The 14,894-nt window shown below is 40.7% G+C and overlaps 1 protein-coding gene across 1 annotated transcript in view; it reads left to right on the top strand.

Annotated features, from left to right (window-relative positions):
- The window catches only part of ARHGAP35 (Rho GTPase activating protein 35), a 109,558-nt gene that overhangs the window by 26,099 nt on the left and 68,565 nt on the right, over nt 1-14,894 (top strand). Inside the window, 1 exon segment of the mRNA XM_032485686.1 lies at nt 10,770-14,645. Coding sequence (XP_032341577.1) covers nt 10,962-14,645 — 3,684 coding nt within the window. The 5' untranslated portion in view covers nt 10,770-10,961.

The raw sequence follows: 14,894 nt of genomic DNA, 5'->3' as shown, positions 1-14,894 counted from the left end.
TTTTAAAATGGCGGTATACTTTTCTGTTCCGTCCTTTCATGTCAGTAAGCTATTTGTTGTACATTGATTTTAAGACTTTTCTAAAGTAGCTGAGATATGTTCCCAGGGCTGTGTGTAACCTGGGAATAGGAGGTGAGGTCAATGAGGGAAACACTCAGTGGGTTTATGTTGGGATGAAACAGTGTAGGTTTTCTGTACATATGTAACTGAGAAAGGTATGTTGTCACTTCATGTGAGCATATTTTTGATAATTTGAACTCAGACATGGTTTTCTGATTAGCAGCCAAATACATGAGGTCAGAATCTTTTCCTCTAGTAGGTAGGACAGCTGTCATGGAAGAGTAGGCTGGACCTGTTTTCCTTCTTAAGTCTGAGGGCTAAAGTAGTGGTAAGAGGTGACTCATTGGTTTTCATGCAAATTACTGGCCAAGGACTTTCAAGGAATGGTGGTTGATAAGGAGGAACTAGTTACTATTCTGGTCTGTTATCTAAGGGAAAATCATGAAGCTAGCATTTTGTAGGAAATGCCATTTATTAAATTCCTTATATGATCACGAGTGTTTTCTTAGTTATTTTTGGACTCCCCAGCAGGACATGTTACTTTTATAGTTTGAAATTTATCTTGAAGCTGTGGGTAGTGGATCAGTGCTATATGGAACGGTAGTACAGCAGAGGCTCATGAAAGTACATATGGTGAGGGACAGATTGGAGCTGTTATAAATGGTGCTGGCTGAAGGGCACTCCTTTTTGTCCCTATCCTGGTCATTTTGATTCTAGAATTTGATAAACTACCCTCTCTGCCACCCACCCATGGCAGAGTGGGGTGTAGAAACAGCCCTGGGATGAAGGTGGGGCTGAGGGTGGGAGAGAGGCTTTGCTTAGAGCACAGGTCTGATAGCAGCTTCTCTGACTTCCCTTTTCCTCTTCAGCTTCCGCATCTGTTCCTGAAGGAGCTGGCTGCCAGCTCTCCCGGTCTCTGCATTCAAGGGGCTTTCATTTGGAGAGACAACAGATCAGTCATCTAGAAGTCTTTTTAGTTGTTAATCCCAAGAAGAATCTTAGAGATTTTTTTTTCAAAAAATTTTCTTCAGTTTTCCTCAGATTTTGCTACTTATTTATCTGCCCTTTCCCCTTGACTGACTCCCTTGACAGTAAGACATCACAGGGTCATCGGTTTAAGTATGGGAAGGAAATTATGGCCTTGAGCACAGTTAGAAAGAATCTGGCTCTCAGGCACTTCCTGCAAGCCACCACTAAATTACAAAGACTGGGCCCTGATGAGGCTTTTCAAAGGGGCGTCTTGACACTACCACTATGTCTGAGTTTCCATCATAAGCAGTTGTTTTTCATGGTGCTTATTATGACCAGGTTTGAAGTGGCCTTTACACGGAAAGCATTTACCTGGTGAGGTGAGGGAAAAATAGCAGACAGATATGGAGGGACAGGGAGTGTACGAAGATTGCTGTCAGAATTCCCTCTTTCAACCCAGACCTGACCATGCCACTCTTGCTCAGAATCCTGCCGGTTTCTCAGAATATGAAGTCCAGACTCTCCTTAGTGTGGAGGGCCCACCGCACAGATTTGCTCCCAGCCTCTCCCACCATACATACTTTATGCTCCCTGTTCCAGTTCTCTGGCCCTGACAGGGTAGTGGAGTGAGAAGACAGGCCTAGGGCGGGGAGGGTGGCTAGGGGTGGGGTGGAGTCAGACCTGGCTTCTGGACCGGGCTCCATCCCTTTCTAGCTTAAGTTGTTCCCTTTCTCTCTGTCTCAGTAGTCACTAATTTGCATAAGTTTCCTGAATGAGAGGAGAAAAGAGCATTTGGGGCACAGGAGGTTCTTTTTGACTCTTGCCTCATGGCAAAATCGTCGGAATTAAATCACCAAATAATCTGATCATTAAATGGTTTGTTTGAACCAGGAAGTCTTTTGAGTGTTTTAAAAAACTATAGAACTTGTAAGTTTTTTTCTTTTTATGTGGGACTCCAGCATATATATAAAATAGATCAAATTGAGTTGCTCTGTTTCAAGGCTGGAAGGTCTGATGTGCCACCTGTTCACCTTTCTCCATAGCCCTGAAGAACTGCCATTTACTTCTGGGGTCCTCCAGGGCACGGCTTCTCAACTTTTCTTCTCATTGCTACAGTGAGGATTAGAGTCACCTGTTTGACATGAGCCCAGATAGAGGCCTAGCGTAGAAGGGGGAGAAAGTATCACAGTGGTTGAGAGAGGACCATGTTCAAATTCCAGCTCTGCTTGCTAGCTATGTGAACTGTGTTTCTTTGTTTCTCTGATGAATTGCATCTTTTTAAAAAAAGCTATAATGAAAAGTGTATAAAATATGAACAGTCTGAACAATTACGAAGTGAATTCATAACTCCTGTGTAACCAACTCAAGTCAAGAAATAGAACAGAAGCTCTGCTCATGTCCTTTTTTTATCATACCTCCTTTCCTAGCCTCAAAGTAGGAACCTGAAATATGATTTTCAGATATTGAGGTGATAAATATTTGAATAAGAAATATTTTTATAATAACTTGTAAATAGTACCAACATGTAATATGTTTTCATTCAGAAATCCAGTTTGTTTTAAACATACTAACTCATAAATCTGTCTCCTCTAGAAAATAGGGATAAGCACCTCAATTTACCAGATTTTATAATATGATTAATTGAGCCTAGGGCATAATCCTGTACTGATTCCAGTCTCCTTCCCGTGTTCTGTCTTGTAACTGTTCAGTTTTTCATCTCTCTCAGACCTCTGCTTTTAACCTTATTTGAAATAAGGCAAGTATGTAAGTAAATGTGAAGGCTAAAACATTAAAGGAGAAATACAAGTATTGATTATGCTTGTGTGAGTCCTAAGTAAGCTCTTTAATCTGTGAATTCAAATTGTTCTCTACTAAAATCTGCTGTATTTAGAAGTTGTTCTGTTAATTCTATTTCCATATGATCATTGTTCTTATCTTCAGTACGAGTGAATTAAATAAACTAAAGCCAACAATTCTTTTTAAAAAAGTTTATACATGTGACATAACCTCTGTGACCTATAGTAGTCTGTCTTAGGACTGGCAATTTGTAGAATAATGCAAATGGGTAGTGAGGAATAATTAGAAATAATGGGCTGAAATCCTCATCTTAGAATGCCATCAAAGGAATAGAATAGTAAGACTTACTATTGGATTTGAAAATAAGCCACCTATTTTTCCCAGTGGACAGAAATGCCTGTTTCTTCATCGAGTTTCCCTCTACAAGACACATTTGGTTGAACAGTCCCTCCACTCTTGTATATTCAGAGAAATTTTTACAGAGAATGTAATTTGAAGAAGCAATTTTTCTACTGAGAAGTTAAAAAAAAAACTGAATAGATCAGAAGTGCTCAGAAGCAACTGCTGAAATAATTTTATAGGTTTTCTTTACCATTTCAAAAATCAATATGAAATTAGTCTGAATACCAGGAAATTCAAAGGTAAGACTTAGCTATATTTTTGTGTCTTGGTTTGGTTAAGAATCTCAGCTGCTTAAAAAAAAAAAAAAAAAAAGAATCTCAGCTCACTGTATTAATGACAGATAGCCTGTGATACTAAGGTGTATTGAGTAACTTCAGTTTTGAATGGGTCTTGGTGTTGCATTTCCATTTGGCGTAGAATATTTTTTCAGGGTATCAGAAATCCTGTGCTGCTGCTGGTGGTGTTCTTAATATAGATAACCCAGAGAAGTTGTGCTGCATTGGTGAGAGATTTCTCATTCTCAGCTTTTGGTTTTGTCTTTGTTTATAGTTGCTTTGATCAGATAGCCTGATCAGAACTCCAGAGCTACCTGAGAGAAAGCTGCTCAGGATAAAGTTTAAGGAAGTGCTTTTGCTGAAAGCCGCTCCCGTCATTCATCAGGAGAATTTGATTTCATCCTGTGAATAACTTAGCTTAGAAATTTTGTTTCTTTGGGGCCAGCTTGTAGAGTTCTGCTTGAGAACTGTGTCGGTGAAAAATGCACTGTTTGCAGAAGTGTGGGCCAGCTTGGGAGGTGAGATTTGCAGTGTAGCTATGTTTTTCCACCTTGGAATTCAGAAGTACCTTTACCAGGGCTTGGGGGAAAATGAGTCAAGAGGTCCATTAAGGGACATTTATAAAAATTATAAATGTAATGTCAGAGGATCTTTCATAGTTGCTCTTTAAAAAATTAACTTTGGACCAGATTATTTTCAGAACAGACACCTGAGTTACCAGTCCTTGAAAACTGTTTTTGACCCCTTTGTGTTTTCTTCATTGGGCTCTCTGGAGAGTGCTGTCCTTTGAGTTTACAGAGGGTATAGTCAGAGCTAAATGCACATATATACCCAGTGTCCAAGAATAGCCCATCTGTTTCAAGACAAGATGGTTAAACACTTAAATCAGTCTTTCCAAAGATCCAGATGACCCATTTCAGAGATTTCCTGTACCCAGAGCCTGGGGATATATGAGATTCCGTGGCTATGAGGAAATCCTCCCTCCTACACTAACTAAATAGGAGTAGGTGTAGATAGCCTGTATTAGCAGGAGCAACCACCAGTGCTATTCTTGCGCAAATATTTACTCTTTGCTTCCTTTGTAATCCATGGTTTTCTGCCCCTTCCCCATCGTATTATTTTAATTTGCACTGGACTGAACGATAGAAATAGAATTGCTGTATTCAGATGGATTTTCTTTCATGTAAGATGATCAACTCCCTAAACTATGTTAATTTGTTGGGTGAGGAGTTGAGGTAGCAGTGTTAACAACAATAAATAACATTGATGGGATAAAAGATTACTTTCATATTAGATTCTCACAGGTAAAAATACTGTCTGTTTATAGTCTGAGCCCTGCTGCCCTTCTCATCTTCTACCTGACATGCGTGAACACTCTGTTATAGTCAGTCTGTCCAAAACATATATGGTGCTTTTCCATTTTGATCACCATAATTCATACCCTTTCATATCTTTAGAATGCTTGGACCACCTCTCCAAACCCTGCCAATCTTTTATGTACCAATTCAAATTTTACTTCTGCTCTGACACTGTTCCCAACCTACCCCAGATCTGAATGATCTCCTCTTCCTTTCTCTGGATCCCAGGAAATGGTCTATGCCTTTTTTTTTTTTAAGTGAAAATATTGTATCTCAAAGTAAATTATAAGATTCCCGCCAGCAAGGACAGTGCCCCATTTCTTCCTTGTTTCATCTCATCATCTTGGATATAAATGTGTATTTGATTTGGTTGATGGACAGCTTGGTTCTCAATTTGAAGGATTAAGGACTAGAGTAATACAAAAATGGTTAACCTCTCTGAAATATTATGGAGGAAGGAGAGATTTAGCTGCTCTGTAATTGGGCCATCCAGTGGCTTACCTTTCTTTTACTCAATGCTAGAGGCTATGTTGTTCTTGTTGAGTTTGATGTCATTTCGAAAGACACTTCTCATGTGGTAAAGAGACGAGCAGAACAAGGGCATTACTTCACGTTCTGACAAATCACACAGAGGAAATGACATCTCACACAGAGGAAATGATACACACCTCTGTATCTTGGTCACATTCCTAAAGATTATCATTCCTATTTATGGCTAAATACTCTGACACATTGTACACATCACTAATTTTAAGGGTCAGTAAATTTATCTGGATTTTACAGATGAATGAATTGCATAAGTGAGGACCACTTCCAACTTTTCTTATTTAATTTCTTTCTGTAAAGGAAAACCAACAAAAACCTTAAGAAAGTTTACTTTTAACAGGTTTAACATTTAACAAGATGAAAATAGCAGCATTGGGTTTTTAAAGACTATTTTGTTTTAAAGTCAGTGATTCAGTAGACCAGAGAGTAGTATTCTCTTCTTACCGGCGCTTTTATATCCCATCCTTCCTGACCTGCTTGGAAAGTAAATTCCTTTGAAAAAAACTCTCCTTAAGGAATTTCTCCTACAAGAAAAGTGCTTCCTGGTTAGATCCTCTCCTTTTGTTCTTCTTCTCCCCTCTAGAGCTATGAGTCTTACCATATATCTACTTAATGCAAACATTTTAACCAGCTGTTGATAGTAATTTATAGCTTTGAAAATCCATTCAGAAGTTTAATGTGTTGAGAAGCAGGAGGTATTAAGGGTGCTGTTAGTTACAATGCATATTTCCATTCCTTTGTCCTATTAGAATTAAGAAAAATTATGGAAACAAAGATTTTGCTTCCTTTGCTAGTGGCTATGAAATTATTTTCTTATATTATGTAATATTAAGCAATTATTATACAATATATTATTTTTAGTTTGGTGGTGTTTTGTATATTGCTGGTTGAAACAAAATGCATTTTCAGAATTTATTGGCTGTTCTCATAGGTAGAGACAGTAGTTTGGTTATGAGTAGTGGTGGTAGATCTGTGTCTTATGGGCATTCCAGATCACAGACAGAGCCCAGAAACATTTCCTGGTTGGGGGGTGGTTGGGGATGAGGTTGCGGGTTGGGAGGGTGAAACATACTGATAGAGCTGTCAACAGTATGAACTTTAGCAGTCATAGTAATACCGGATCACAGTGGCATTTCTGTGTCCTATGAAATGTCTACTATCTTGGGAATGTTACCACTTCTTGCCCTGGGTGTTTTGTAGAGGTGTTAAAAAAGAAGACGCCCCTCCTCCTACCTTCCAATTGAGGCACTCCTTGGGAAACTAGGGTCTTTGTTAAACTAGTCAAATAAACAACTCTGGAAGCTTGGTGACAGGTTCTAAAAAAACTCTCAGATGTTTGCATTATGTTTTAATTCAGCATATATTTGTGAAAAAGGATTGAAAATACTCCTGAAATATTATCCTTTCTGAAGTAGTTGACTTACGGTGTAAAATATGAAACTAAATGTTAGGTTCTGTGTTTTTATTTCTCTAATACAAGTAGCTCAGTAAAGCTCAGATAAAAGGAGTTACTGTTTTAAATCATACTTTTTTCCTCCTCTGCTGTAACTCTCCAGTTTTAAAAGGATTAGTATTGGCAGATTATTAAAATAGATGTTCAGGTTTTGCTGTTTGAGTAGCTTAGTTGCCCACAAAGAACACCGATTCCTGTCAGATTTAAACTGTAAAGACATTGCAAAGTCTTGGACATGCCCTGTCTTCTACTTTCTCTTTCTTTGCCTTCAGATCATTAAATTTAGTGACTCAGCTAATTTTTTTTTTACCCACCCCTTAGAAAAGTTTAATGTGTTTGTGACCAAGCACTTAGGGTTATTTCCTTTAAACCAAGTGTTTGAGATGTTTTTAGACTTATAACAGTCTTTGTTTACCGTGTAATTCAGTCCAATTGAGGAACTAGTAAAACTGTATTATCCAGACATCAAAGACAGGCATGTAGGAAGAGTGTACTTCTACCAGGGAAACTATTAGGTTTCGAACAAGTGGAAAGTTACCAGGTGTCCAAAAATTAACCACTTCCATGCCAGCTAATTCTCATTTCTTACAGCTTTTTTAGTTTAGCCAGCAGCATTCTGGGTTTAAAATATCAGTTGCTACATTCTTGAGAGTTGAGAGTGTTCTTTTCTTTGGCATCCTTCAGATAGTTGAGATTTTGACTTGAATGGATTAAATAGAATATCCTGCCATTAAAAAAATTGTAAGTAACAAGGTGTTGAATGAACTATACATTTATGCATTTAAATTTAGTTTAAAATTGAACGTTATCTTTATTTCTTGAGGTTTAAGAGCAGGTTAGGGTTTTGTTTTCCTGAGATTTCTGTGAAGAGAGATTATTTAGCCCACTTTATAGAAGGTAAATGGGATGATTTGCCAGCTGCATGCCAGCTGGTTGCTTAAAGTAGGACCCGTGTCACCAAGTTGCATTTCAAGATTGGTCAAATGGATGACCTTGAGTCCAGCTAGACCCTTGGATGAGGAATTGATAGAGAAAGGCTCTGTTAGGTGAGCATCCTTGACTTCCTTAAACCTTCATCAACATTCCTACCTGAGCCTCTGTTAAACCCGAGTCTCCTCATTAAAACAAAATTGTGTATGTGTACTAAAGAGTAATGCGCAAAAAGCACTTTGATTTGTAGAAATCTTCCCTTTTCAGGTATTTCAGAAGATGTATGTAAACATCTTTCACATGTTCATAAGCATCTTATAATTTTACTTATGTAAGCAGTGGGCGGCTGGAAAAGGTTGGTTTTTTTCCTCTTTCCCTTGGGTATCGTGCTTGCTCCTGGTGAAGTCTGGAACTTGGCTTCCATAGGAGCATGCTGTTAGGTTATCTGGAAGCAATTGCTTACAGGCATTGAGATTTCTCTTTTGAAAATGGTCAGTTTTTACATATTACATTTTGTTTCCACAGAGGGTTTGGCTTTCTGGGTTATCAAAGGAAGATATGGATGTTTGGGAAAGGTCTGTGACCTTCTGAGGTTATCATAGGGGACAACTGTGTTCTCCCATTCGTTACCCCCTTGTATCAGTCAGAATAACGTGTGGTGGTCTGACTTCCTGTGGCATTTCTTATGAGATAGGCTTACAAAAAAATATTAAGCTTGTGGAAATGCTGAGTTCCAGATTCAAAAGAAAATTGCTCTGTTTATTTTAACTTCTCTTGGGGAGTGTCTCAGGAGACTGTTCATTTGGCTACAGGCTCAGCAATTGCACAGTTATATTTGCGTGTGTTAGTGGACTGCAGTGCAGTGCAAACAGTAGTAGCCAGAAGACTGCAGAAGATTTATGTAGAGGCAGCCAAAGACTACATATTTTAGTTGTTTCAGATGGAAAGTTGTTAAAGACTTTGTAAGATATCGTCATAACATTTCATTACTTCACCTATTCAAACCTTATGTTTTTTTAAGTTGCAACTCCTAGGGGGAGGGTATAGTTCAGTGGTAGAGTGCCTGCCTAGCATACACAGGGTCCTGGGTTCAATCCCCTGTACCCTCCATTAAAATAAATAAATAAATAAATAAATAAAAAATAATTCCTCCTCCCTCCCCCCAAAAAAGGTGCCACTTCTCAGCTGCATTCTATGGCTCCCCATAGCCTTTGGGAAGGAATCCAAGCTCTTTGAAAGTGGCTTAATCTGGTCCCTGCTTACTTGCTAACGCATCTCACCGGTCTCCTCCCCATACACACTTTATTTCAGCTGGTTTTCCCATGGGCCATGCATGCATTTTTCTGGGGAGAGAGGAGTTTTTGTACATTTCATTCTTTCTGCTTCAGGTCTCCCCTCAGATGGAACTTCCACCAGCAAAACTTTTCCTAAATCTAAAATGCTAGGTTTGGGGACTCTTTAATATGCTCTAATAGTCATTCATTTATTCACTCCTTCAGTAAATATTTGTGTCAAAACATCATAGGACACAGAAATGAGCAAGGTAGGGTTAGGTAGGCCTTTTTCTCACAGGACTTATGTTCTTGTCAGGGAAACTACTTCATATTCACACCCTTAAAAAAAAACTTTATTTGGAAATAATTACAAACTTAGAGAAAGTCGCAAAAATTAAAATAGCACAAAGGAATATCCTGTACACTTTACCTAGATTCATCTATTGTTAATATTTTACCTCATTTGCATTTTTAACTCTCTAGTATGTAGATGTAGTTTTTTTTTTTGAACCAGTCACATACATTATGGCCTTTTTCTTGCAGATACTTCGGTGTGTATTTTCTAAGAGTAGGGCTATTCTTTCACATAATAGTTACAAACCTCATAAATTTACATGGATAAAATACTTTTATCTAATACTGTATTCATAGTCCAGTGTTGTTGATTGATCTACTGTTGTGCTATGTAGGCTTCCTCTTCCTGTCCCTACACTCCTGCCCTGTACAGAATTCAGTCTAAGATCAGATAATTGCCTTTAGTTACGATGTGTCTGTAGCCTCCTTTAATCTGGAATATTTACACAGCCATTCTTTGTCTATTATGATACTGATATTTTTTTTAAGTGCTGACTCCCCTCACTGTAATAGAATCTTACTCATTTTGTGTTTGCCTGATGTTTCCTTGTGATTAGGTTGTGGTGATGCATTCTAAGTCATCAAACTGCATAGTCATGTTGTATCCTCCTGGGATATCACATCTTGAGGCCTATGATGTCCTTCTGGCTCTCTTTGATGGTGATAACTTTCATTACCCAAAGTGTTGCCCAGTTTCTCTATTGTATAATTAAGTATTTGTTTTTCTTCTTCCCTTAGAGAACTAATAAGTAGTATAACAGGAGACACCTCATTTCTGTGCAAAATCCTGTTCCTAATCAAAATTTCCCTCTTAGATTTAGCATCAAGTGATGATTCTTGTCTGATTCAGTATTGAAAACTCAAGTTCTTATTTTTTGCAGTGGGTCGTAATTCCTTACTGTACTTAATTATTTTGATGTTCAGTGTCCTGGATTTGACCACTGGGTACCCCTTCAAGCTGGCTTCTGTGTCCTTGTGAGGTGTCCTTTCATTTTTTTGAGCACTTCTTTCCTTTCTTGTACAGCAAGATGTTCCAGGCTCATACTGTACCAACCCTGCCCTAGCCCTGGAGTCAGCCATTTTTTCCAAGGAGCTTGCAGACTTTTTTTAGCACTAAGCACAGTGCTTACTTGTGTGTCTTGTCCATTAGATGATATTATATCGCTCTGAAGGGTACAGGTAAGTCAGTCTTATTTGGTCTTACATCTTCACTCAGCTTAAGGCCTGGTACATTTGATGTTTACTATAATTATTTGTTGAATAAGAAAATTGATTTTTACTATCGTTTGGTGATTAAGATTGAGTTCAAAGTTATGATGCTGATAGGTTTTCTTTTTTTCCCCCCATCTAGGAAGAAATGTTGGCTATTTGGCGATGAGAAGTGGCAAAAACTGACCTCGCACTGGTATATAAGCACTATGAGACCTGACACTTGCGCTTCGTGGGCAGCTGGCCCCCACTGATAATGTTGGGAAGCCATTGGTTCCACTGGAGAACACTAATCTGATTTGGAAGTGGCTGATTGTGGCAGGATGTGTCGACGATGATGATGGCAAGAAAGCAAGATGTCCGCATTCCCACCTACAACATCAGTGTGGTGGGATTGTCTGGGACAGAGAAGGAGAAGGGCCAGTGCGGCATTGGGAAGTCTTGTTTGTGCAACCGCTTTGTGCGCCCGAGTGCTGACGAATTTCACTTGGACCATACCTCTGTCCTCAGCACCAGTGACTTTGGTGGGCGGGTGGTCAATAATGACCACTTTCTCTACTGGGGAGAAGTTAGCCGTTCCCTGGAGGATTGTGTGGAATGTAAGATGCACGTTGTGGAGCAGACTGAATTCATTGATGATCAGACTTTTCAGCCTCATCGAAGCACGGCCCTGCAGCCCTATATCAAGAGAGCTGCTGCAACCAAGCTCGCATCAGCTGAAAAACTCATGTACTTTTGCACTGACCAGCTGGGGCTGGAGCAGGACTTTGAGCAGAAACAAATGCCAGATGGAAAGCTGCTAATTGATGGTTTTCTTCTTGGTATTGATGTTAGCAGGGGCATGAATAGGAGCTTTGATGATCAGCTCAAGTTTGTCTCTAATCTCTACAATCAGCTTGCAAAAACAAAAAAGCCTATAGTGGTGGTCCTGACTAAGTGTGATGAGGGTGTTGAGCGGTACATTAGAGATGCACATACTTTTGCCTTAAGCAAAAAGAACCTCCAGGTTGTGGAGACCTCAGCAAGATCCAATGTAAATGTGGACTTAGCTTTCAGCACCTTAGTGCAACTCATTGATAAAAGTCGGGGAAAGACGAAAATCATTCCTTATTTTGAAGCTCTCAAGCAGCAGAGTCAGCAGATAGCTACAGCAAAAGACAAGTATGAGTGGCTGGTGAGTCGCATTGTGAAAAACCACAACGAGAATTGGCTGATTGTCAGCCGAAAGATGCAGGCCTCTCCTGAGTACCAGGACTATGTCTACCTGGAAGGGACTCAGAAAGCCAAGAAGCTGTTTCTCCAGCACATCCACCGCCTGAAGCATGAGCATATTGAGCGCAGAAGGAAGCTGTACCTGGCAGCCCTGCCATTAGCTTTTGAAGCTCTTATACCCAATCTAGATGAAATAGACCACCTGAGCTGCATAAAAGCCAAAAAGCTCTTGGAGACCAAGCCAGAATTCTTAAAGTGGTTTGTTGTGCTTGAAGAGACACCATGGGATGCCACCAGCCACATTGACAACATGGAGAATGAGCGGATTCCCTTTGACCTAATGGATACCGTTCCTGCAGAGCAGCTGTACGAGGCCCACTTAGAGAAGCTGCGAAACGAGAGGAAAAGAGCTGAGATGAGAAGGTCTTTTAAAGAAAACCTGGAGACCTCTCCTTTCATAACTCCTGGAAAGCCTTGGGAAGAGGCCCGCAGTTTTATTATGAATGAAGATTTCTACCAGTGGCTGGAAGAATCTGTATACATGGATATTTATGGCAAACACCAAAAGCAAATTATAGACAAAGCAAAGGAAGAGTTTCAGGAGCTGCTTTTGGAATATTCAGAATTGTTTTATGAGCTAGAGCTGGATGCTAAGCCCAGCAAGGAGAAGATGGGTGTCATTCAGGATGTTCTGGGGGAGGAACAGCGATTTAAAGCATTGCAGAAGCTCCAAGCGGAGCGTGATGCCCTTATTCTGAAGCACATTCATTTCGTGTACCACCCAACAAAGGAGACGTGCCCTAGCTGCCCCTCTTGTGTGGATGCTAAGATTGAGCACTTGATTAGTTCTCGGTTCATCCGACCCTCTGACCGGAATCAGAAAAATTCACTCTCTGATCACAACATCGATAGAATCAACTTGGTGATCTTGGGCAAGGATGGCCTTGCACGAGAGTTGGCCAATGAGATACGAGCTCTTTGTACAAATGATGACAAGTATGTAATAGATGGTAAAATGTATGAGCTCTCTCTGAGGCCGATCGAAGGGAATGTTAGGCTTCCTGTGAACTCTTTCCAGACACCAACATTTCAGCCCCACGGTTGTCTCTGCCTTTACAATTCAAAGGAATCTCTGTCCTATGTGGTGGAGAGTATAGAGAAGAGCAGAGAGTCCACACTCGGCAGGCGAGATAATCACTTAGTCCATCTTCCCCTGACCTTAATTTTGGTTAACAAGAGAGGAGACACCAGTGGAGAGACCCTGCATAGCTTAATACAGCAGGGTCAGCAGATTGCTAGCAAACTTCAGTGTGTCTTTCTCGACCCTGCTTCTGCTGGCATCGGTTATGGACGCAACATTAACGAAAAGCAAATCAGTCAAGTTTTGAAAGGACTCCTGGACTCCAAGCGTAACTTAAACCTGGTCAGTTCTACTGCTAGCATCAAAGATCTGGCTGATGTTGACCTGCGAATTGTCATGTGTCTCATGTGTGGAGATCCTTTTAGTGCAGATGACATACTCTTTCCTGTCCTGCAGTCTCAAACCTGTAAGTCTTCCCATTGCGGAAGCAACAACTCTGTTTTACTTGAACTGCCAATCGGACTACACAAGAAGCGCATTGAACTGTCAATTCTTTCCTACCATTCCTCATTTAGCATCCGAAAAAGCCGATTGGTCCATGGGTACATTGTTTTCTATTCAGCCAAACGTAAAGCCTCCTTGGCTATGTTACGTGCCTTTCTTTGTGAAGTGCAGGATATTATCCCCATTCAGTTGGTTGCACTCACTGACGGCGCTGTAGATGTCCTGGATAATGACTTAAGTCGGGAACAGCTGACTGAGGGGGAGGAGATCGCTCAAGAAATTGATGGAAGATTCACGAGTATCCCCTGTAGTCAACCCCAGCATAAACTTGAGCTCTTCCACCCATTTTTTAAAGATGTGGTGGACAAAAAGAATATAATCGAGGCTACTCATATGTACGACAATGCTGCTGAGGCCTGTAGCACCACAGAAGAGGTATTTAACTCCCCCCGGGCAGGCTCACCACTCTGCAACTCAAACCTGCAGGATTCAGAAGAAGATATCGAGCCCCCTTCTTACAGCCTGTTTCGAGAAGACACATCACTGCCCTCTCTGTCCAAAGACCATTCAAAGCTCTCTATGGAACTGGAGGGAAATGACGGGCTGTCTTTCATCATGAGCAATTTTGAGAGTAAACTGAACAACAAAGTACCTCCGCCAGTCAAACCAAAGCCTCCCGTCCATTTTGAAATTACTAAGGGGGATCTGTCTTATTTAGACCAAGGCCATAGAGATGGACAGAGGAAGTCTGTGTCTTCTAGCACCTGGCTACCTCCTGATGGGTTCGATCCTTCTGATTATGCCGAACCTATGGATGCCGTGGTCAAGCCAAGGAATGAAGAGGAAAACATTTACTCAGTGCCCCATGACAGCACCCAAGGCAAAATCATCACGATTCGGAATATCAACAAAGCCCAATCCAATGGCAGTGGGAATGGTTCCGACAGCGAAATGGACACCAGCTCTCTAGAGCGAGGCCGCAAGGTATCCATTGTGAGCAAGCCAGTGCTGTACAGGACGAGATGCAGCCGGCTAGGGAGGTTTGCTAGTTACCGAACCAGCTTCAGCGTGGGGAGTGATGATGAGCTTGGGCCCATCCGGAAGAAGGAGGAGGATCAGGCCTCCCAGGGCTATAAAGGGGACAATGCAGTCATTCCATACGAAACAGATGAAGACCCACGGAGGAGGAATATTCTTCGCAGTCTAAGAAGGAACACTAAGGTAAGACAGGAGTTTAGGAATGAGTCATAGGAGTGGCTTGCACAGTGTCTTGGTGAGAGTTCATTGATAACGATTTTCAAGGACAGCTTATTCTGGTAAACTGCTGTGTGTGTGCGTGTGCGTGTGTGTGTATGTGTGTGTGTTTACTCTTTGACTTAGCATGAAAAAGTAAACAGCATCTCAGATAGCTACTACTGGTAACTCTCTCAGGTTGTAAGGACCTTGGATAGATAAGCCTGAGTAGTCTTT

Source organism: Camelus ferus, chromosome 9, assembly GCF_009834535.1.
Source record: "Camelus ferus isolate YT-003-E chromosome 9, BCGSAC_Cfer_1.0, whole genome shotgun sequence".
Classification (NCBI taxonomy): Eukaryota; Metazoa; Chordata; class Mammalia; order Artiodactyla; family Camelidae; genus Camelus; species Camelus ferus.
Note: the sequence above shows the minus strand (reverse complement) of the source record. Positions and strands in the feature narration are given on the sequence as shown.